This window comes from Nyctibius grandis, chromosome 19 (genome assembly GCF_013368605.1).
Source record: "Nyctibius grandis isolate bNycGra1 chromosome 19, bNycGra1.pri, whole genome shotgun sequence".
In the NCBI taxonomy this organism is placed as follows: Eukaryota; Metazoa; Chordata; class Aves; order Nyctibiiformes; family Nyctibiidae; genus Nyctibius; species Nyctibius grandis.
Genome location: NC_090676.1, coordinates 158,559 through 179,824, shown reverse-complemented (window position 1 = coordinate 179,824; position 21,266 = coordinate 158,559). Strand labels below are relative to the sequence as shown.

General features: G+C 54.6%; 1 protein-coding gene across 11 annotated transcripts; it reads right to left on the bottom strand.

Annotated features, from left to right (window-relative positions):
* Positions 1–12,385: 12,385 nt before the first annotated feature.
* On the bottom strand, positions 12,386–21,030 carry SLC35C2 (solute carrier family 35 member C2). Of its 11 annotated transcripts, XR_011049527.1 has the most exons (12): positions 20,954–21,030; positions 20,731–20,881; positions 19,358–19,421; positions 19,062–19,134; positions 18,712–18,880; positions 18,339–18,422; positions 17,820–17,995; positions 17,005–17,134; positions 16,494–16,858; positions 14,793–14,897; positions 13,768–13,880; positions 12,386–12,814 (listed from the first exon to the last, which is right to left on the bottom strand). XR_011049527.1 is itself a non-coding variant. In XM_068416288.1 (10 exons), exons 1-10 carry the CDS (start codon positions 20,957–20,959, stop codon positions 16,675–16,677), a joined length of 939 nt encoding a protein of 312 aa, XP_068272389.1. In that variant the 5' UTR covers positions 20,960–21,030; the 3' UTR covers positions 15,966–16,674. The 11 variants fall into 11 exon arrangements, 7 of the variants coding, with proteins under 7 accessions (XP_068272389.1, XP_068272387.1, XP_068272391.1 ...); XR_011049526.1 differs by lacking the exon at positions 13,768–13,880; XR_011049529.1 differs by lacking the exon at positions 13,768–13,880 and having other exon boundaries at positions 16,621–16,858.
* Positions 21,031–21,266: the final 236 nt, after the last annotated feature.

Genomic DNA, 21,266 nt, shown 5'->3' with positions numbered 1-21,266 from the left:
ACCCTCTCTTTTATACTGAGCTTGATGTCAATGATACAGAACACACCTGTGGGCCAGCCGGGGTCAGCTGCCCTGGATTTAACAGCTGAGGGCCTTGATCACCATGGCTGGCCACAGTCTAAAACCAAATCCCAGTGAAACCAGGACAGATACACAGCCACATTTTGTCACGTTTACATTTTTTCTTACACATTCCTTTCCTCCTCCCACCGAGGCACAGAGACTGGGGGCTTTCGAGTTAGTGCTTCTTTCATCTGCACTAATTGCTGTTAAGTGGATCTCAAACTGCCTGACAGTTTCCGTTCTCTGCTGCATCCCAGCAGGGAAGGATTTAATGCCGGACCCTGTGATACGCTTGTTAGTTCTTCCAAGAGCTCCTTGAAAACAGTAAAGTTCATACTTACATTTTGTCAGAGCCATCTTGCAAAGAGAAGTATATGTACGAGGAAAAGATTGCCTCCATTGGGGCTGCTACGGAACCTGCCCTGACAAAAGTGACTTAGCTTTCTGAACAGTGAATCACAGGGGGTTAGGAATAATTTCCCAGAATATCCTTCTGTGCCCCCTGTCCTGAGAATTAGCAACACTTGGCGCTGTGCAAGCGCAGACCCCAGAGACCACCGATGGCAGCGCACACGCCTGGACGTGGGGAGGGACGTCTCATCTGCCTCTGGACCCCGCGACGTCACTGGAGCCGGCAAGAGGCCGGCAAACAGGAGCAAGGCGGCTAAAAGCGCTGCACTGCCATTGCTCAGCACCCTGCAAGTCCTTCCATCCTCCACCAGGATCTGAAGCCAACAGGCTGGTGGCCCCAGAGGGGCCTCCTGTCGCCCAGCAGCAGCCAGCCCATACGTCAGCTCTCCGGCAGGTCGTGTCTGCCCATCGCCTTCTTCACGGTGCTTCAGAGCTGCCAAGACCCACACACTGGTTTGCATTGAGCCCCTCCTGGCCCTGGGCTGGCAGGCACGGCCCCGAGTCCCTCCTGCAGGCGCGGTGCCGTGGCTCAGTCCGTGGTACCCGCAGCCATCCCAGCGCTGCTCCTGGAGCCGCAGCCTGGAGGGCAGCTGGGTGACACGAGCCCGTTGCCCCTGCGGTGCCCTGGAGCCTTGGCCCCGGGCTGCCGGGGTCTGGCAGGCCATGCCCGGGTAGGGCCGGGCAGTGTTCAGAGGGTGGCTCTCAGGGAATCCCTGAAACTGCACCACGGCCCTGGGGCAGGCATGAGGAGCAGGCTGCACATGCCACTTCCTTCCCTTAAACTTCAAACGCACCATCAGACCTAAATTATTCACTTGTAATCCCTGGAGCTGGCAGCAGCTCAGAGAGGATCCAGCTCAGGTGATAAGAAGGAAGAAAGGAAAAAAAAAGAACCCATTAAATTTAAAAACCTCCGAAAGTCATAAAATGTAAAAATATATTCAGGACAGAAGCCAGGCCAGGATGGGGAAGCTGGGTATGAGTAGGGTCTGACACTGGCGGCTCTCAGCACGAGGGGGGTACCACGAAAGGTGAGAGAACCTGAGGCTGAGAAGGCTGGTGGGGCTCAGTGGTCCTGGGTGCTCAGCTCTGTTACCTCTTCTAACTCCTCATGGTCCTTTGTCCTCTCTCTGTGGTGTAGATGGAGCGAGAAAAGAGCAGGAAACGTATGCAGAGGGAGCAGAGCTGCACTGAGTGTCCAGCCCAGGCTGAGAGCAGCGTCCTGCTCTCCAAGGTGGCAGTCAGGGGACTGCCCTCTCCCCTCCGCAGTCAGACCCAGAGAAGGTGCTGGGGATCCCCAAAGCCAAGGTGTGAGCAGCTGTGTCACAGTGCCAGCAGCACCCAGCAGCTCTGTCCCCAGAGACATGACCAAGCTGCCTGAGCCGACTCCAATCCCAGGGCTCCACATCAGATGAGAAAAGGGGCTGCAGGCACTGCCAGGGTTGCACCAGCCTGGCTTGGAGGGGGCAGGCTGAGGCTGCTACTGGCCAAGTCTCTGCAGACCGAGCAGCAGCACCTCCCGCCTCGGCTGCACCTCCCGGCGAAGGCTGCCCGGCACCTGCGGGGAGCACGGATGGCTCCTCAGGAGAGCAGCCAGATGGGAAGGTCTGTGTGAGCCTGATAACAGCTGCTGCTTGGCTCCCCTCCCTGGCAGGCCTGGATGGGGCACACAAGTGCCAGTGTCTGGGGCTCCAGGAAAAGGGGGGGTCCCACATGCCCAAGGCCAGGCTGGCACCTGTGTCCTTGAGAGCCCCCAACACAGCTCCTCCTGCTAGAACCTCCCCAGGGAGAGCAGAGTGAATGCTCACCCCGTGGCGTAAGGGTGGGTGGGAAGGACGTACCCCCGGTGCAGTCAGACACTTCGCAGATGCTGAGAACTGGGTGCTGCGGCGCACAGCAAGGAGCCAGCACCTCCTCCCTACCAGGGCTCAAGGAATTTGTCCTTGCCCTAAGGCAGACTGAAGGACACGGAGTGGCTGCCTCTGGACCCCCAGCAAGTGTGACTGGCTCTGGACCACCCAGGGCAGATGGGAGCCCAAGGCCAGGCAAGTGCTTTGCCCTGAGGTGCCAGCAGAGAAGCGGTGGATGAAAGAGGGAAAGCCAAGTGAGAGAGAAGAGCAAGGCCTGGCTGTTAGTGGCAGGAGTGCTGACATTCACTGTTAAACTACACTCTAAACTGAATTTTAAAGTTCTCTTTCCTCTGGAGATGGTGAAAACACAGTGCCAAGTGAGCTGCCCTCACTTTTCTGCACAGCAATCAATAATCCATCATTGCATCAAACCAGGTGGAAGTGGGCACCTTCATCCAGCACACACCGATGCCAATCCATTCACCCACCAGCAAAGGCATCTCAACAAGCAAAGCAGCTCTGCGTTTCCTCACCTGCTGAAGGAACACAGCACCAGAGCAAAGCCAGGGTGCTGACCAGGCTGGGGCAAATAAGCAAGGATGGAGGATGTTTCTTGGGTGTGGAAAGGAGAGGAAGCCCTGGGGAAGGTCTCCTGATGCCCAGGGACCATGGAAGCCACAGGCAGCAGGAGGGTCACTAGTTCAGCAAAGGTTTATGCATGCTTCCGCATCAGAACTTGCTGCCTCAGACCTGGCAGTCTTGCAATTTAGATGGAGGATAGATGTGATGGCAAAGACAAAACCTGGGCTATTCAACCCATTTTCACACTCAGTGCCTGTGAGATGGGCTTACCTTGTTAGGCAGGTGAAGAGACCACAGTGTGGGAAGGAGGTAGAAAACAAGGCAGAGAGAGAGTGAAGATTGTGATCAGTCACAAAACAATCAAAACAAAAACTAAAGCCCAAGGTCCAGTACTTGGCTTTTTTCTCATGCAAACCTCTCTGCACCCCTGTTATCAGCAAATCTGGAACCAACCTCCATCCCCTGCCCGTAAGGAAGGAGGTGAGAAGGATCAGCAAGGCATTGCAAAATTGGTTATATTTTTACAGGCATAGGAGGCCTTTGGAGGAACAAGGAACTCCCCATCACCTCTATTTCCACCTGACAAAGGTACTATCGCTTCCCGGGCCAGCAGGGCCCCAGCTCTTGGGAGGTACTGTCCTGGGCTGTAGAGGCAGGACAGGCCTTTCTTTGGGCGTCTTGACACTTCAGGGCCATGAATGGGACCTGCTGGGACCCTCCCCACCTCTTCCTGGCTTTTCCAGGAGATCTGGGCAACAGGGCTCCATGGCAGAGGCTGTGCCCAGCTCCTGACCTGCCGCGCCAGGGGAGGGCAGGGGCAGCAGGAAGGAGCGCGATGCGGAGGCAGGCAGCACCCTTCCCCTGAAGGCGGCTGCAGGGGCCCCTTGGGCACCGCTCAGAGACTCTTCCTCCTGCACAAGGCCAGTGACTCGGTTCTGCAGCAGCCCTCAGCTGACACCCAGACCCCAGCAGAGCTGCAAAGAGCGGCCTCCCCACGGTGTTACACCCCACTGACCCCCACCCTTCGCCCGTTCTCTGTGGCCCGAGGGCGGGCAGGTCCCAGCACCCCATCGCAGCCCAGCTGCTCGCTGCCGCAGAGCAGAGCCGGGCAAACAGCTCGGCAGGAACAAAGCCCTTTCCCGAGTGGGCTGGACTGCCTCGCCTGCAACTAAACATTCAGAGGCACCGTGCAGCAGCCCTTTGATCAGCAATTTATCTCTCCGTGCCACAAGTTTCCTGGAGCCTGGCGCTTCCGCCCCATGCTCAGCCCAGGTCCCAGGAGCCTGGGAGACAGGTGTGAGGAATTAGCTACAGGGACTAATGCTCTGACAGGAACCAGCACGAAAAGCAGGGACAGAGTGTAATGTTTATTACATCTGAAGCAAAGCAAACATGTGGCCTACTTACGTATCTAGAGAGAATTAATCGGGGAGCTCCACAAAGCAGCAGATTATAAATTAGAATAATTTTCACCAACATCAGCCCATTCATCTTATTTCACACCAGGCCCGTCAGCTCAGCCTGACACGGCCATGCGCGGCCCCAGACCCGCAGGCTGCTGTCGGGTGGCACAGGGGGCTGCCGGCAGCCAGCCCCATGGGCACCGCACGCCTAAATCCACGGGAAGCGTGTGGGGTCAAGCCGAGGCACACGCCTTAAATAGAAACAAACTCGGAGCCTTGAGGATGGCTCCAGAGGTGCTGAGTGCCACGAGCTCTCAGCTGCAGGGGTATCCAGAGCGCTCTGCTCCAGGGACTGGCCCCAGAGCCAGCTGAGGTGCCGGGTGCCTGCTCTGTGCCCCTCCAGCCCCCTTCACCCGCTGGCAGCCAGCAAAGTGGCGGGGGGCCAGCAGGGCTGCGCACACACCTCCTCACCCTCCCCACACCGAGTAGGATCCCAGGCTAGGGACCAGGCAAAAGCCTGGCCCAAGAGTCCTTCTAGCCCATGTCGTGTCTCCAGAGTGGCCAGAAGCAACTACCTGGGGCAGAACACGGACAGAGCAAGCAGCTGTGATGTTCTTCCCGACACTCTCCCAGACTCCCAACAATTTTCAGCTCAAAGAGACGCATGCCAATTTGTACTCACCCTTTTCCACAAATCTATCCAGAAGCAGGATGCCCCAGGAGCTGGTGTGCTGCCAAGGGCTTCAGAGGTGCACGTAACCGCCTTCCCTCAGCTGACAGGGCCAGACAAGCTGCTCCCACGGCAGGGATTCCCACCCACCTGCTTTTAGCAGCTGTAGCGACCCGCATTGACACACGAGCCGTCGGGTTCAGCAGCCCACCAGAGTCCACACTGCCAAGTGTGTGAGACCAGGGCAGAGCCCACCAGACACCCTGGCCCAGATGTGGCACGCCCCACATGCCGGGTCCCATCCAGGGGCTGCCTTGTCTCTCCTGGCCCAACCGCGGGGAAGCCCAGGGCTGCCGATGGGCGCGGGGTGAGGAGTGCCCGCCCAGCCTGGTCCCACGCTGCAGCAGCTTCCACCCCTTCGTTGCTGCTCGCTGTGTGTCAGCTGCAGCCCCCACTTTGCACCTGGCTGGCTGATGATTTGTGTCATAAAGAGAGAGCTTGTTCAAATGGCATTACTAATTAGCACAGAAATACTATGAGGAAGGTTAATGCATTCCAAACAGTTCTGCATGTTGGCACCATGTGAAAGCAGCACTGGGACAGACACCGAGGTGGCAAAGCCAGGCCAGGGCCCAGACTGAGCCCGGCTCGGTTCTGCTGATGCTGAACAGTGAAACAGCATCGTCTCTACGCCAGCACTGCTCTCCCTGGTACGGCAATCAGTAAAAGTTGGACTGGGACAGAGTTGTGTCTGTGTGTGTGTACAAGCACACACATGTGTGGTAGGGAATCACGATGAGAGAAACTACCCAGCATGGGAATTTCAGGACAAGAGAGGGAAACTGGTAGAAAGGAACTGAGGCAGGGGCATGGGAGTAGCAATAAAACCAAATGTAATGTGGACTAATATTTACTGCAAGAAACAATTGTGAAGTCACTTACTCTGGCTCTGTGCATCCTAAATGGGGTCTGCAGCATTTCTCACATCTCCCTCGTGTGCTGAGTGATTTTTTTACAATTGGATGCATGAGGCTGGGGTAATCTTATAAGAGACTCCAGAAGATCAGTTTAGTATTGATCATGTGCTGAATTTAAAGGCTTTCCACATCCATCTGCTGCTGCTACCCAGGTGACAGTTCAGCTGGGACCTGGGTACTCACGGGGTGCCTGTGCCCCAGAGCCACCACATTCAGCTGCACCCTCTGGCTGGGCCGATGCCCAGCAGCACGGTGGGGCCAAGGCATCACACTGGAGGCCAGTTTATGAGCCCCCAGAGTCACACGGCTGCCCCCCACTGAGCCTTTTGGTGAAGTCCCTCCCCATAGTCTGCTGTGCTTCCCTCATCACTGGGGCCAGCTGGCTGTGCCCTGCAGTGGATCATATGCTCATCTAACAGGGACAGCAACTGCCAGAGACCAGGAGAAAAAAGGGTGACAGGGTATAGCGAGCAGTTTGCACATACCAGCACCTAATGCCAACACCTTGCACCAGTGTGACAGCACCTGGCACTGTCCCCAAGGACATATTTAATAATATGCATATTGCAAGTTGTTACGAAGTCATGAAAGCTGTGAGCTTTCCAAAAGACAACTTGCTTTATGATGCTAAAATAGAAACTTATAAAGTGTTTTTTGCAAAACAATACAAGTTAAATGTATGAGAAATCTATTGATTTACTGAATCAGGAGATGTGCAGGGCAGAAAAAAATAATTACTCTTCCAGGTCCATATTTACTCAACAAAAGACCTATATTCAAATAACTCTTTGAGTAGGCCACTGGTATTCTCACAGAGGTTGAGTGGCTGAAAGGAAGGCTACAACATAAAGAGGCACTCTGAATCAGCCGAGAGAGCAGAAATTGTAGGGACATGCTTTAAACCATCAGGCGCTTCTTCAAAATCCCCAGGCAAAAATTTTAGTACAAAAATCCATTTTTCAAAGCTGTCAACGGGGGTGAAGTGGGGCTGAGCTGTTGCGTAGCTGCCCACAGGTGAGAGTGCTGAGAGGCCGCGCTCTCAACGCAGGGCACCGTCCAGCGAGGACCTCGGATCTGGCTTAGACCAGATCTTAAATCCAGGCATTGATAAGGCATACAGTTCTTTTGCTGTTGTTGCTGCTGCTGCTGTTGCTTTGTTTTCAATAGCTGCAGCAAACATTTAACCTCCACAGCACGGAATGACCTAAACACATTCTTCCAGGCTCGTGGACAGCAAGGCTGTCGCACAGCGAGCAGTGAAATGCCTTTCCTTTCAGCCTGGCAAACAGTACCCCGTGTGGCTGGCAGACTTGCAGGTGTCCCCTGCTCAGAACACATGGAAGGGCCTCAGAGGTGGGATACAAGCATTTCTCCAGATTGCCACGTCTAACAGAGAGGTGGGCACGAACCTCAATTTGCTCGGCAAGCAGAAGAGCAGCTCACAATTTGGGAACCATGTAGTTGTTCCAGCTGGGAGGCTGGCTCTGGCTGTTGCTGTCCCAAGCCTGTGGCTCTGCCAGCAGCTGAGGCACTCATTCAGCATCCTAGGATTTCAGATGGCACAGAAAGAGTTACGGGAAGGAGCAGCAGAGTAATTGCGAGTTAACACGGTCCCATGTTTTTTATTACTCTCAGAGTATTAAATTGATAGCCTGGTACCAAAGGCCAGAAATGTCACCTCTCAACAAGATGAAATCTGTGTAGCCCATGGACAGGGAAAGCTGCAAGATTTATAAAGGCATTCATCAAATTAACATTTGGATGAGTGTGTAGGAGAACAGAGACCATGAACTGCAGCAGCAGGTTGGCAAGTACCTGCAGACGCCGGTGACTGGGTGCATCCTCCTGCACCGGTGCTGGGCTGAGCGGGGCCCCTGAGCTGCCCTGTTGCCAGGAAGGGGCTGCCAGGGAGCTTTTGGGAGATGGTGGCATTGTGGTAGCTCTGTGGGGAGTAGGTGACAAGGGCAGGAACAGGCCACGTCCTGGGTGTCCTTGGGGGATCACGCCCTGGCCCTGGTGGTGGAAGCATCTCCCCTCGGTTTGGCTCAGACCAGACAGAAGCCTCAGCCCCTCTCTCCACCCTCAGCTTTCTGCATGGCTCAGTCTGTGCTGTCTGAGCAAGCACCAGACCTGGCAAGGCAATGGGACCTGGGGAACGTGCTTCTCCACAGATCAGGGAGCCCAAGATACGTACTGTCATGCCAGGAGGTGTGGAACAGTGACCCCAGGCACACCCCACTGCCCCAGAGAGGCCCCGAGAAGACCTTTTCTCTCTCTTGCTGCCCCAGGACTCGATCCCATCATCCCGGTGCCTGAGGGCTGTCCCTCAGCGCAGCAGAGACCCTGGACACCGAGCACCTGGCAGCTTTCAGGGCGCACAGCAAGGTGACTACGTCTGTGTGCACGTCACAGCGTGGGCGCAGGGCACAGGGCCCGCTGGCACACGGGCCCGTTCAATGTTCTGCTACCGCTGCTTGTAGAGTCAGGGTCTTGACACCTCTGCCCCTCCTCTGCACAGTGAGGGCCACACTGGCCCTACCACGGAGCTGGGGACGCCCCAGACCCGCTGGGACAGCACAGCGCTCAGGGCCACACGCTCACGGGGCTGGCTGATCCTGCACCGCACAGCACACACGCCCACACGTAGACACCACGGCACGTCGTACCTGCACGCTCTGCTGCAGCCCCACGGGGGCAGCTGGCTGGTTGCGTGCAGGAGCCACCAGCTCTTTGATTTCCCTCTCTGGTTCCCCCTACGTGAGGTTGGCAGGAGAGGTCAGACCATTGTCAGGCTTGCTCAGGCTCAGGGGGTGTTTGAGCTGTTTCCTTCCCTGGAAAGGGGACTGCGGCCGGCTCAAAGATTTAGGAAAAGCACAAGCGATTTGGACAGCAATGCTCCCACGGCGTGGGGACACACTGCCTTGGGCCCTTCCACCTCGACAGCCTGTCCGAAAAAGTCCTTTGCTGAAGCTAGCAGCAGGGGCTATGCAGGAATAAATCCCTATGCAGGTCACCCTTGCCCTCCTCTGTTCCTCAGAAACACTGCACTAATCCCTGTCGCCTGCCTACATGGGAAACCACGGAGACACAGAATCCAATTAGCCTGAAATCCTGCTCTGGCTCCCGCACAGCATCTCCCTCTGATAGAGCTACCGAGCTGCAGAGATAAACGGCGCATTAGGATTCCAGCGGGGTCTGGCAGGCGAGGATGGCTCTGGAGCTGCAGCCCCGGGAACGAGTGAGGCACCAGGACACCTTTCTCAAGCCTCTCTCCACCTCTGCCTCATACCAACTCTTCCTCCTCGCTCATCCTGCAGCACCACGTCAGCTGCGCCAGGTGAAAGCTGAGGACCGGGGCTGGAGCCATCACATCTCCAGGCTGGCTTGGCTGACCCACCGCAGGGCCTTCGCTCTTCTCAGGGGGAGGAAAACCTCGTCGGGGCTGAACGGCACCAAAGTCTCTTGGCTGCTGGGGGCGGCCAAGGTGGCATGAAGCTCAGCGCCAGGGCCCACCTCCTCACCACTGCAACCCCCCGGGGCATCTCTGTGCCCAGGGGTCCCTTCAGCACCAGCATGATGCAGGTCACCCTCAGCTCCCTTGTCCCTCCTCCAGCAGGGACTGGCCCTGCGCTGCTGGCTCTCAGGAACTGTCTGGGGGACAAAGCAGGTCCCAGCCCCGCAGAGGCTGAAGCAGGTAATCCTCCCCTGGACGAGCTCAGCACAGCCTCCAGCCACGGCCAAGCAGAGCACGAGGGGTAACGTGCTGACTCTGTGCTACGCCCTGGCTGTGCCTGTGGCAACAAGTCTCCTGCACCCGACGCCACCACAGCCCTGCCTGCTGCACTCACACTCTTCCTTGCACCCACTGTAAATTACCTGCTTTGCATTTTGCAGCAGCAACTTAACAGTATTAATTCATTGTGTTCTGTCTTTAACAAACACCATTATCATATCACCAGCCAGGATTATGCAAATCCCAGGAAAGGAATTATTTCTCTCCCCAAAGTCACCTTGATTTATCAGTTTTAGCCCAAAATGAAACAGAAGTTTCTTTGGATAAACTGTTAAACACATGCCCACACCCAGGGGCATAGGGCAAAATACACATCCAGGCCAGGCACAGCTGTGCCCACCTGGGTGACCCTTCACATCCACAGGTGACACAGGGGCAGCTCTGTGCTGGCCCCCACCAAGACCACTCCTGTGCTGGAGTGCAGGTGGACCTGGACGCTAAGGAACTGGGCCCTGGACCAAGAGCTGGGGAAAGAACCCCCTTGCAAAATACTCCTGAGATAACTCCATGGCTCCCTTCCCCAGGCACAGAGCCATGGGGCAGGTCTGAGGCTGTGCAGAAGCACGCGGGCCTGGAAACAAAGATTAACTTCCCAAAATTGCATAAGGACTGCTCTGTGGCTGCTGCTGGTCGGCCACCAGCCCTGTCCCCTCTGCTCTGATGTGTTCAACCTGGTCTCTCCTTGATCTGCTCCAGCTACTCTCATCTTCCCCTCTGCCTCCCCCACCACCCCCAGCTCCTCATCACCAGCTGTGCCTGATGTCTTCTGATCATTTCACACCTTCACTCATGCTGCCCTAAACCAGGCTCTGCCAGGCCACCACCGTCCTCACAAGTCAGAGGGAAGCTTGGGAAGAGGGACTACATCCTCCTGGCCTTGAGAGTCGAAAGGATCAGTCTTCCCAGATGTAGCCAGTCCTGCCCACAGACACACACCCTCTCAGAGGCAGCCCCTGCTCTGCTGAGGATGGGGACAAGGGAGACCAGAGGCTGGGAAGGCGGGTGCAAAGCCAGAGCACAGGAGGAATGCAATAGCAGAGACAGAAACAGGGAAGGCAATTCAATTTTCAGAGGCTGTCCCACCAATTCAGCTCAGAGAGACGATAAGAAACCCATTTCCAGCGATAGGCACCCTAATCCCCAGCCATCCTGCATTTCCATTTCCAAGAGGCACTGTTTCCAACAGGAAGGCATTTTCCCATCTCAGTTTGCTAGAAGGGACAGCAATGGATTAAATACCAATTTTTCCAGCACTGTTTAACTCCTTCTGTGCCTACTCCTGCCGCTAGCGCAAGCGCTGGAGGCACAGGGCAGGGGAATGGCTGCTGCACTGTGCCCCGGAGCAGGAGAACAGAGTTGGGGGCCTCTCACAGGCTTTTCCCAGTGGCCTGCAGCCTGAAGACACGGGGAAGAGGGGAAAAACTGAAATGCATTGGCAGTGCCGGCAGAGCAGCTTAGATCAGGAATTTATTATTGCTCAAGGCAGGACTCTGAGACTCAACTGTGGGAGTCATGCAGCGAAGCTTACATCCAGTGTTAAAAGGGTTAGACAGGTCCAAAGCGCTGCGAGGCTGACTTAGAACTACATTTGCAAAAATGCAGGCACACAGAGAAAGAAGGAAGCAAACCCTGCAGCGATGGCCGCGCTCCCCCCACGCGCCCCACATCTCCAGTTTAAGCATCGCGGTGCAGGGGCAGCCTTGCCTCCAGGTTACTGCGGAGAAGAAAGGCAAGAGCAGCACAGATGCAGCAAAGAGTGCACTGGCTGAAGAGGGACTGACCGGCACAGAAACACGTACAGACCAGGGCAGACAACCTCACTGTCTTCAGGAGGGCCACGCTCAGCACTGGGCAACAGCTGCCACCTCGAACACGTCGTGTGCCCCCCCCTCGCTGTACGCCAGGGTTGCTGAGGGCCAGCCTCCCCAGGGACGGCTGGTGCCTGTTCCCAGCAGTCCTGGACCTCGCTATTAGCAACGGCTATCTTACAAGGGCCTCCTAACTTCCAGCATCAAGCAGGGCTTCTCCTGCCCCTGGGCAGTCACTAAGCTGCAGCATTCCTTGGACACCAGCAGAGCCGTTCCCCAGATGCCTGTAGCCAGCCCTCTGCGCTCCTGCCACCCATCCCAGCTCTCTTGCTCATTCCAGTGCCTCACTCTGTGCTGAGGACCTCCATTTATCCCTGTTGCCTGATGTTAGGGCTCCTACCCACTATCTGAATCAGTCCTTGAGGCAGCTGAAGGGACCAAGACTCCCAGCCCTGCTTCTGTAGCACAACTGATCGCCCTGGCACCCTGCACAGCAGCTCCCTCCCCGCTCCCAGACTTCAAACTCTCCCCAGAGCGCAGGAATAAAGCCCGAATGTTCTGACTTAGCCCCTGCAAACCCCTCCCTTGACCCGTTAGGAACTGACCCAGGGAGTTTTGTTGGAACGGGGAGCCCCAGACAGCTGTTGCCTCACGAACCGATAAAGCCCCTGGTGCAAAGCTTGCGGAAGGGAGCACTAGCTGCTGTGGTCAGAGCTCTCCCACCCCTCCACATGGCTCCAGCGCCAACCACAACCAGCCATTCATCATCCACTAAACAAATGGAAATTTAAGGGCTCATGTCTCTAAAACACAGAAAAGAATTCCCTGTGCATTTTAACAGTGCTGTAATTTATTGGATCAGAAATGATGAATGGCAGCAGAAGGGCGCTGGGCCCGGCACACAGGGGAGTGCTGATGCAGGGGAACCCAAAGAGAGACGTGTAGCTGAGGGGAGAGTCTGAGAAAGGTCCCAGGGTTGGTGTTGCATGAGGCTGGGGGAACACCACCATCTACAAAGACCCATTCCCTCCCATACCTTGCTACCCCACCATTCAGTGCTGGATTTGTAGTAGAGGCTTCTGTAAGAAACATCCACGTGAGGAGGGACAGAGCTGAGCGCTGTGCCAGCTACGCCTGTTCTCTGTGCTCCTGGGGCACACCTTTATGCTTCCAGGCAGCCCTTGCTGGTGGCTTTGCAGATTCAAGGCACAAGCAAGAAATGTAAAAAATGCTTCATCCCTGAGGGAAGAGGAGCACCTGGCGGAAAGACAGAGAGTAAACGTGAGCATTACCTCTCCTCCCCCATGTAATCTCCCAGCTCGAGAGCCTGAGCTGCATTCAGCAGTAATTGAAACCAGGCTCTTTAACACAGGTGCCAATTACAGCCTGTTAATGCAAGGAGCTCTGATAGATAAAGCAATTACCCAGCTCTGCTAGGCTGGAAAGCACAAGATGAGATGGCAGGGCTACTTATGCTAGCGTGGGCCTTGTGGGAGAGCCCTGTGCCCCAGCAAACCCTCTTGCAGTGCTAGACAGGGCAAGTTCTCGCACTCGTGTCCTCCCACTGCATGCCCCCTCCCTCTTCACATGAGCTAGCAACGTGCCCTTGCTGCAAAGGTAAATGAAATCCTGGTGTGCATTAGGTAAAGTATTGCCAGCAGGTCGAGGGATGTGATCCTTGCCCTTTATTGAGCACTGGTGAGGCCACACCTGGAGTGCTGCGCCCAGTGCTGGGCTCATCAGTACAAGACAGACGTGGATAGGGAGCAATGAGTGGGAGCAGGCTGGCAAGGTTCCCCCTGGCATGGTGCTGCGAGATATGGTGCCCACATCTCTAAAAGGATTTTGAAAAAATGGGGGATGTGCAGAATAATGACAAATGTGATCTGGAGGCTGGAGAAAACACTTGCCAGGGACAGAATGAAAGAGTTCAGTCTGTTATCTCACCAAAAAGCCTGAGAGGTGATTTGATTATAAGCACTTCACAGAGAAAAACTACTTGGTGTGAAAGAGCTCTTTAACTTTGTTAATAAAGGAGGCTGCAGCCTGTAGTCAAGCAAACTGTAAATAGGAAACACGGCACTGGGCCATGCTGCCTGAGAAGGGCCATCTGCTCTGCCTCCTCGCATCCTCCACCCTGTCATAGAAGATACATCAGCTGAGAGACACGGGGTTCATTACAGGCAAAACAGAGTAACTGTATTTCTTACTGAGAGTTATGGAGGGGCCCTAGATAAATGAATGGTCACTTCAGGCCTTCTAAATCCATGAAGCTGCGGGCACAAGCTACAGACAGTACTGCGTAAGGAGGCATCCTTGACACCTGCAAGAAACAGGGAGCTTCTCTGCATGATGACCCCATGTGACTGGACTGCAGCAGGAACAACCCCGGGCATCCCAGGTGTACAAGCAGGCACTGGTCTCAGTGGGCACCTGGGGACAGACCCAGGAATGTCGGTCTTCCCAGTTTGGCCCTGCCTCTGCCCAAACCCACAGCAGGCAGCACTACTACATGGGACGGCTGCTGGCTTAGCCAGGGTCACCCCTGTGACAATGCCTCCCTTCCCTGCGAGGCTGGGGCAAGGAGAGATATCAAGAACATTCCCCTGAGCCCTCTCCCCACACGTGGCTGATCCATCTTGCGTTCTGATACAGAGGGGGAATTCAAGGCTGCAAGCAAAGCACTGTGCAGCACATAGTCGCCAACACCTGGCACCAGCTCCACCTCATCCTACCTGGGGAGTTCCACTGGAGACCTTCAACATCTAAAAACAAAGCAGCAGCTCCACAGGACAGAGGACAAAACACCTTTCAGCTCCCTTTAAACAGTGAATTATGTCCGCACGGCAGGTGGGTCTGCCTTGTGCAGGGTGGTGGAGGAGGTGCCAAAACATGAGGTTAGAGGAATTACCAGGCTGAGACCAGGAGAGCGGCTCTTAGAGCAGCTCTTAGCATGTTCATGACAACGGCTCCAATTAGTGCAACTACAGGGCTTGGCTGCATCTTCCTGCTTGTGATTTTCATGAACGATCACATGGTCAATTCTGCTACTTTTCACTGGGCAAGGGGCCAGAAGCTGGCAGCAGCCTCTGCTCCTGGCAAGGTCCGGAGGAAGGGCAGGTACAGACACTCCCCGGGAGGCCAGGCTGGCAACAGAGGCCCAGCCAGGCAGTCAGACGTCCTGGCTCCTGGCAACAAGACTGTTTGGGAGATGGGAGATCGGTGGCACAGTTACCTGTCCCGTTGGAAGAGCACCGTCCTCACAGGAGGCTTAACTGCACTCAGCACAGCTGGTCCCTCAGCAGGAAACACCATCACAGGTCAGTTTTGGCTGCATCACCTTTCATAAGGCAAAGCAAGACAAATGGTTCACCCCCCAAAATATGACTCCCCAGGCAACTGCAGGACACAGAACCTCTCAGTACCCTACCAGCAGGGTAAACAGGGTGAACCCTGCTGGAAGCACCACAAGTCCCAGCTACTGGAAAATCCAGCTAGGGATAGACCAAGCCATTCTCAGCTCCAGGCATCCTACTTGATGCACAGGATCCCTTGGTGTGCCAGCCTGGCCTGGATGTGCTGGTTCAGTAGCTTTATGTGAGGTAGTTGCACCACCTGCTGTCTGCTCCAAAGCAAGCTACCAGTGTCTATTTGAACATCATTAAAAGATGATAATTATCAACAAAAGTTTTCTTCTTCAGCACCAGTTTTTTGCAGGACATGCTCTTGATTAAAGTCATCAAGAAAGACTTTATATCTGAAAACTATGAAGCAAGATCAACAGAGGGACAGTCTACTCAAAATGGTTCAGGTTCTCAGAGTATGAGAAGTTCACTTTAATACTCAGCTCCTCTCAGGAGAAAGATCGCACTGTTATCCCTTTAGGAAGCTCCCTCAAGTTATTTCCACTCCAAAAACTCCAAAAGCTAGCATCGAACAAAACTTTCAGAGAGGCAAAAATTCTGCCATGCAAAAAACCAGCCACCTGCCCAACACCACTCGTGGCTTAGCAGAAAGCAAAAAGACACATCTTAAATCCTGCACCATTCCTTTTCCTGGACAAGGCTGCTGCACTAACTGATCCAATCCAACGGGGCAAAGAGGTAAGAGTCCTACAAAAAGCCACAACACTAAAAGTCATCTTAGGATATGGTGTCTTGTTCACACATGAAGGCAGACAAGTCAGTATGCTCTCTTGGCTGGCACAAATGTGACAGGTTACAGGAAGATCCCCGCAGTCTTAGAGATCAAGGATCCTGTTCATGGGCATGTATTTTGTGTGCCAGGTCTCAAAAATAATTGGGCATGCAGTAGCAAGGTCAGTGTGGGTCTAATAGGAAAGGGGTTGAGAAGACAAATGACCTCTGCTTGATGAAGCACAGGTGCATAATATGCAGACAAAAGGGAATCAGAAAAACAGTTTATTTAAAACCCAAAAAATTCCCCCCTCAAATACCCACATACTTTCTGATAAGTTTATTGCTCAAGATAGATCTCCTGTGATACTGTTCTCTCTCCCCTTGGCCTATAGGTCCAGAAGCATTTATGCATCCCTGTCCTTCCTCCAACCAACATAATTTGGCTTTGTTCAATTGGTCCCAAATACGAGCATTTAATTCTCTCCTTACTATGCACACAGAGCACGGAGGTCACCAGGCACAAAGGCTCCTTCTCACTGGGACAAGTCTATGGATTTATATATAGTCATCTGCTCGCACCAAGATGGGAGTTCCTACTTAGCAGAACCATAAAGTATGGAAAGGTAGATCCACCTTCTCCTTTGAAGCCAAAGCCTAAACAACACTAAAATCACCCCTGAACCACTCAGCCTGCAGTCCAGACATGCCCACGCGCATTCTGCAGCTCATGGTCTACAGACTGAATACACAACCTTCAGGATTCCCTAATAAGCTTTTATAGCATTTCATAGTCTCACCACGCCGTTCGACTTCCACCGAACCAGGGCTCGTCTTCCGAGTTCACTCCCTGTGAAAGGGAGATGGCCTGTTTCTTGTGCAGCATCTACAGATCCACACAGTAGTAGAACAGCAGGACTCTCTCACCAGGCCCTGGCTCTCCTTCAGGTGGTCACAGGTAGAGTCTCTCAGGCCTTCCTCCTAGGTAGCTGTCAGGCAGGTTCAGTAAGAACAGAGCAGGGGGCTTTGTGCTTCACATTCAGTCACTGTTGTTGTGGGGTTTCAACATCCTCTTCCTCCTCCTCACCATGTTCAGGGTGGCGCAGCAGCAGCTCCAGGTCGGGGTCGGAGCTGGCCTCGTTGTGCACCTTCAGTGCTTTTTCACCTGCGTGCAGACAGCCCGTTTAGTGCCAAACTCACTAGAGTACCCATCAAACCTGGCATTGGCAAGGAGCTGGAACTAGACACAGCTCCTAGTGAAGCTACGAGAATGCCTACAGAGAAGCAGGAAGGGATTTAAAACAGAATCACCTTTGGAATTAATGGCTTTGAGAACGATATGAAGGGATATTCCTGACAGACAGACAGCAAAGCCCAGCCAGTTCAAGAGACTGAGGCGGTCTCCCAGTAAATGCGTGGCGAGGAATAAAATGCAGATTTCCTGGGGAAACAAAAAACATGACAAGTGGCAGGGCAGGACCTGAGGAGATGTGAATGGGACGTTTTACAGCTCAAGCCTAGATCAAGATGCCAGGCTGCTAATTTCCATCAGCACATTCTTCCATGCACAGAGAGTTCTAAAAACAGTTTCTAGAAACAGAACGACCTGTTAAACTGGGATGGGGGATTTTAAGGCCTCTGACTGCATAGCTTAGCTACACGGGAATCCTGTGACTTCCAGATCAGACAAATTTCACGTGTTGCCATTCAGCTCAAAAGTACGTGTGCTGGATTCCTCAAAGGACGGGAGAACGTGCCAAACTAGGTTAAAGAGACAGCTCAAACCGGTGGTTTGTTCATATCCAGGTGTGATGCCAGAGCATGCCCTTTTTACCCCTCCTCCCTCCCGTACCACCCACTGCTCATGAGGCCCATGTGTTTTAATCTAGCCCAGATCCCACCAAACTTTGGACCTTAACGGTGTTTTTTTTAGAACAGCCACTAGTCTCTGCCCCTTGCTGTCAGGGACCAAGGGACTTCACTGCAGAGCATCAAGCTCCTGCACAAGGAGAACGAAAGTAACAGGAGATGATTTCTAAGGCTCTAAGGAAGATCCCACCACCTGAGGTCCATTAGGGATGACTCAGTACTTGCCTTCTAGTATTAGCACAGGAACCATGCCTTACCTTAAAAATGCCAGCAATGGAAAGGGTGAGGCTAGATGTTCTGGAAACCAAGAGGAACTCAGAAAAGCCTAGACCAAAGGCAAGAATTCCACCCAAGAACAGCTTCCCTACCAGAGAGAACAGCATTCCTGCTTCATGGAAACGGAAGAGCTTCTCTGATACGGACAAAGGCAGGCCTAGGAACAAGACAGTGAGTAGCAGAGTACCATTCCCAACTCCCAGGACTCCTCACAACAAGATGGGGGTGGGCTGCTCACATTCCAACATCAGGAGGATGTGGAGCCAGTTCTTCATAGCCCTTACTTCCACAACTGTGGCAGGCTTCTATTCCTATGCCCTCTTTAATGTTCTGCCAGCATAAGGTACATCTGGATCCTCATGATTCCAGGTCTCTAACTACTTTGTAAAGTTCATAGCTGTTCACTTGTCTAAATGAATAATCTCAAACAACGAACTGCTAAGCAATCTCCCCAACCACTCTATAAAGCTATCCCTCCTTTCTCTAATTAACTCACGCACCCTCAAACACCGCAAAGAGTGGGAAGAGCCCCAGGAACATGAGCGGCTGCAGGTGAAACATGATATCAATGGGGTTCTGGAGCCCTGAAAGAGGAGAATCAATAATAGACCAGGTAGCAACAAACCAGGGAATAACATAGCTCCTAGAGCCTTTATTAATACCATTCCTAGACATACACCTTATTTGTAATGCCCACGCCTGTGCTGCTGCAGAGGCCAACCCACCTTCATTACGCATCAACAGATAACCCCTGCCCCAGGTTTCAACACTGCCCCTTACACAAGATGTTTTGTTTTTGCAGCAAGGGCTACCACCTCCTTATTCCCCTCCCTGTTACCAGCACCACCACCCGCTCCCTAACACCCTACGTACCCAGCTCAGCCTTCTGCATAAGTATCTGCGTGAGAGTCCAGCGAATACCCCCAAGGAAAGAGGCACACAGCACCAGCACGAACCCCTGCGCGTTGAACTGCGTGGACTTGTAGGTGAACATGAAGAGCCCCCCAGCGATGAGCAGAACGACCAGCAGCAACGACACCCTCTGGATGAGAGCAAACACAAAGTCACTACAGATCCCTGGAGCCGAACAGACACGCACCTCCTCTCTTTCAGAGTCATCTACATAATTGCATCCTTCCTCTACTTATGTTTCTTGTACATGAACTGCCTGTTTCCCTGGGCCTGACCTTCTCCCTCCCTAACGCATCACGTGGGACCCTTACCACTTCCTCCAGCTTGAAGAGCAGTGAAAAAAGCAGGATGAAGAGAATGGCAGAGGATTTGGTCATCGTGTAGCTGTAAGGACCAAAATACACTGTCAGTCTCCTCCAATGTAGTCCTTCCCAGCAAAGTACTACCAGGAACCATATCACCCACTTCTGCATTGCTACCAACGAGCTATCACAGACCCTGCACGCCAGCCCCACCAAGCCATACACCCATTGAAGAACCTGGCCCTGACAAAGCACTTTCTAAACCCCACCAGAGGGCTCCCAGGGAAGATGGTGTTTGTACTCACAGGGAGACAGTGACGTATAGGAAGCTCCAGTTACTCAGCCCAATATCCAAGGAAGTTGACAGAGCTAAAGAATCAAAGAAAAAAATCCTGAAGTTAACTGTCTTCCACTACATTAAAAAAACCCAACAAATCCCTGCTACTTGACCACGGACATTGAGAGCCGAGAAGACCCAGAAAAAAAAAAAACAAATTTTCCTCAGGTTAACTCTTCAGTACCAACACAGCTCAGATATCCTCAGCTCTTCAGGTTTCTGTCCTGTTCCCTGTGATTTAAGCTGGGCTCAGCACCACACTCACTGAACATACACTATGCAAAAGCACAGAAATAACCCTTGCCCTCCCTGTGACTGAAAGCCATCACAGATTCGCACGAAGTCTTTTTTTGAATGTATCAGAGCATAACTGTAAGTATGAGGGTCACTGCAAGAAGCCTAAAGAAGCAAGTCTGGCAACAACCCTCAGCACACACCCTTAATGCTGGTGCAGCTCTTGTTAACAGCCTCTTCTCCCTTGTATATAAGCTTCCTACCACAGGAAACAGCTTTAGTGATCCAGTGACATGCTGTGCTGAAAGGTAGTATTGCTACAGACGTGGAGAAAGCATTTTTTAAGAAAGCATGGGGCATGTTATGTATGGTATTGCAAACCTTGCCAGAGATTTTAGATCAGATGCTGTTCTGTGGGAGACAGGATGAGGACGACTAAACCAACATAATACACAGCCAAAGAACTGCTGAAGTGGCTACAGTTCTGTGCTCTGAGCAGGAGCTTCTCTCCTTGGTCTTAGCTACAGCAGTTTTGTGTGTCATGTACGATGAACTTCTGTATCATAAAGATCAAGTTCCACTCAGAGAAAGCTCCTGAAATAACATAAACACGTGGCTTGATACCAACGTTAGAGAGAAAAAATAACTCGCAGATGTAGCTGATGGAGGTCCTGGGCAAGGTTCTCCTCGTACGTTCTCACGTGCCAGCGGCTCCTTCAGAAGAACGCGTCCAGCGCGGCCCCTCCACAGCCCAACCAGCGCTTGCTCCGGCCGGCCAGGACAGCACGCCCGCAGCTACCGCCGAGTAACGCCCACACCCGCCCAGCACCGCGCCAGGAAACGCGCGGGACGCGCGCAGTGCTGGGCACCCGCGGGTGCGGTGCGCGCTGCTCCCCCCGCTTCGCGCCCACCCCCGGGGAGCCGGCAGACCCCGCCGGGGCCCCGGCCCGAGAGCCGCCGTCACACGCGGCCCGGAAGAGGCTCCGCGGGGCGCCACGGCGGCCAAAGCGGCGGGGACGCCCTCGAGCACCCGCCCAGCGGCCCCTCCGCCGCGCCCGGCCGCGCCCTCTCCTCCCCGCGGCCGGCAGCGCCCCCGCCCCGCCGTACCTGCGGGCGCCGCCCGGCGCAGGCAGTCGGCCCAGGAGAGCGCCGCCCGCGGCCGCCCGGAGCGGCAGCGCGCCAGGGCGCGGGCGAGCGCCGCGAGGCCGAAGATGAGCAGGAGGTGCAGCAGGGTCACCAGCAGCGGGAAGGGGAAGCTCTGCGGGACCGACAGCCGCCGTCACTGCCGGCCCCGCCCGCCGCCGCCCCGCGCCGCCCCGCCGCCCCGCACCTTCATGAGCCACTTGTTGTAGAAGGTGATGCCGATGGAGAAGCCGTAGTAGAGCAGCACCAGCGGCGCCGCCAGCGCCGCCCGCCCCCACGCCGCGCCGCCCGCCCCCGCCATGGCTGCCCGCCGCCGGCGCCGCGACGGGGGCGTGCGGGGTGCGCCCCTGAGGGGGCCGCGCCCGGGGAGGGACGAGGAGCGGGGCTGAGGGGCCGGGGGCGGCGGTGACGGGGCCGCGCCGGGAGGGGAAGCGGGGGCGGCGGTGACGTCGGCGCGAGGCGGAGCGGGAAGCAGAGACACGATGCCGGGGGCGGGCGGG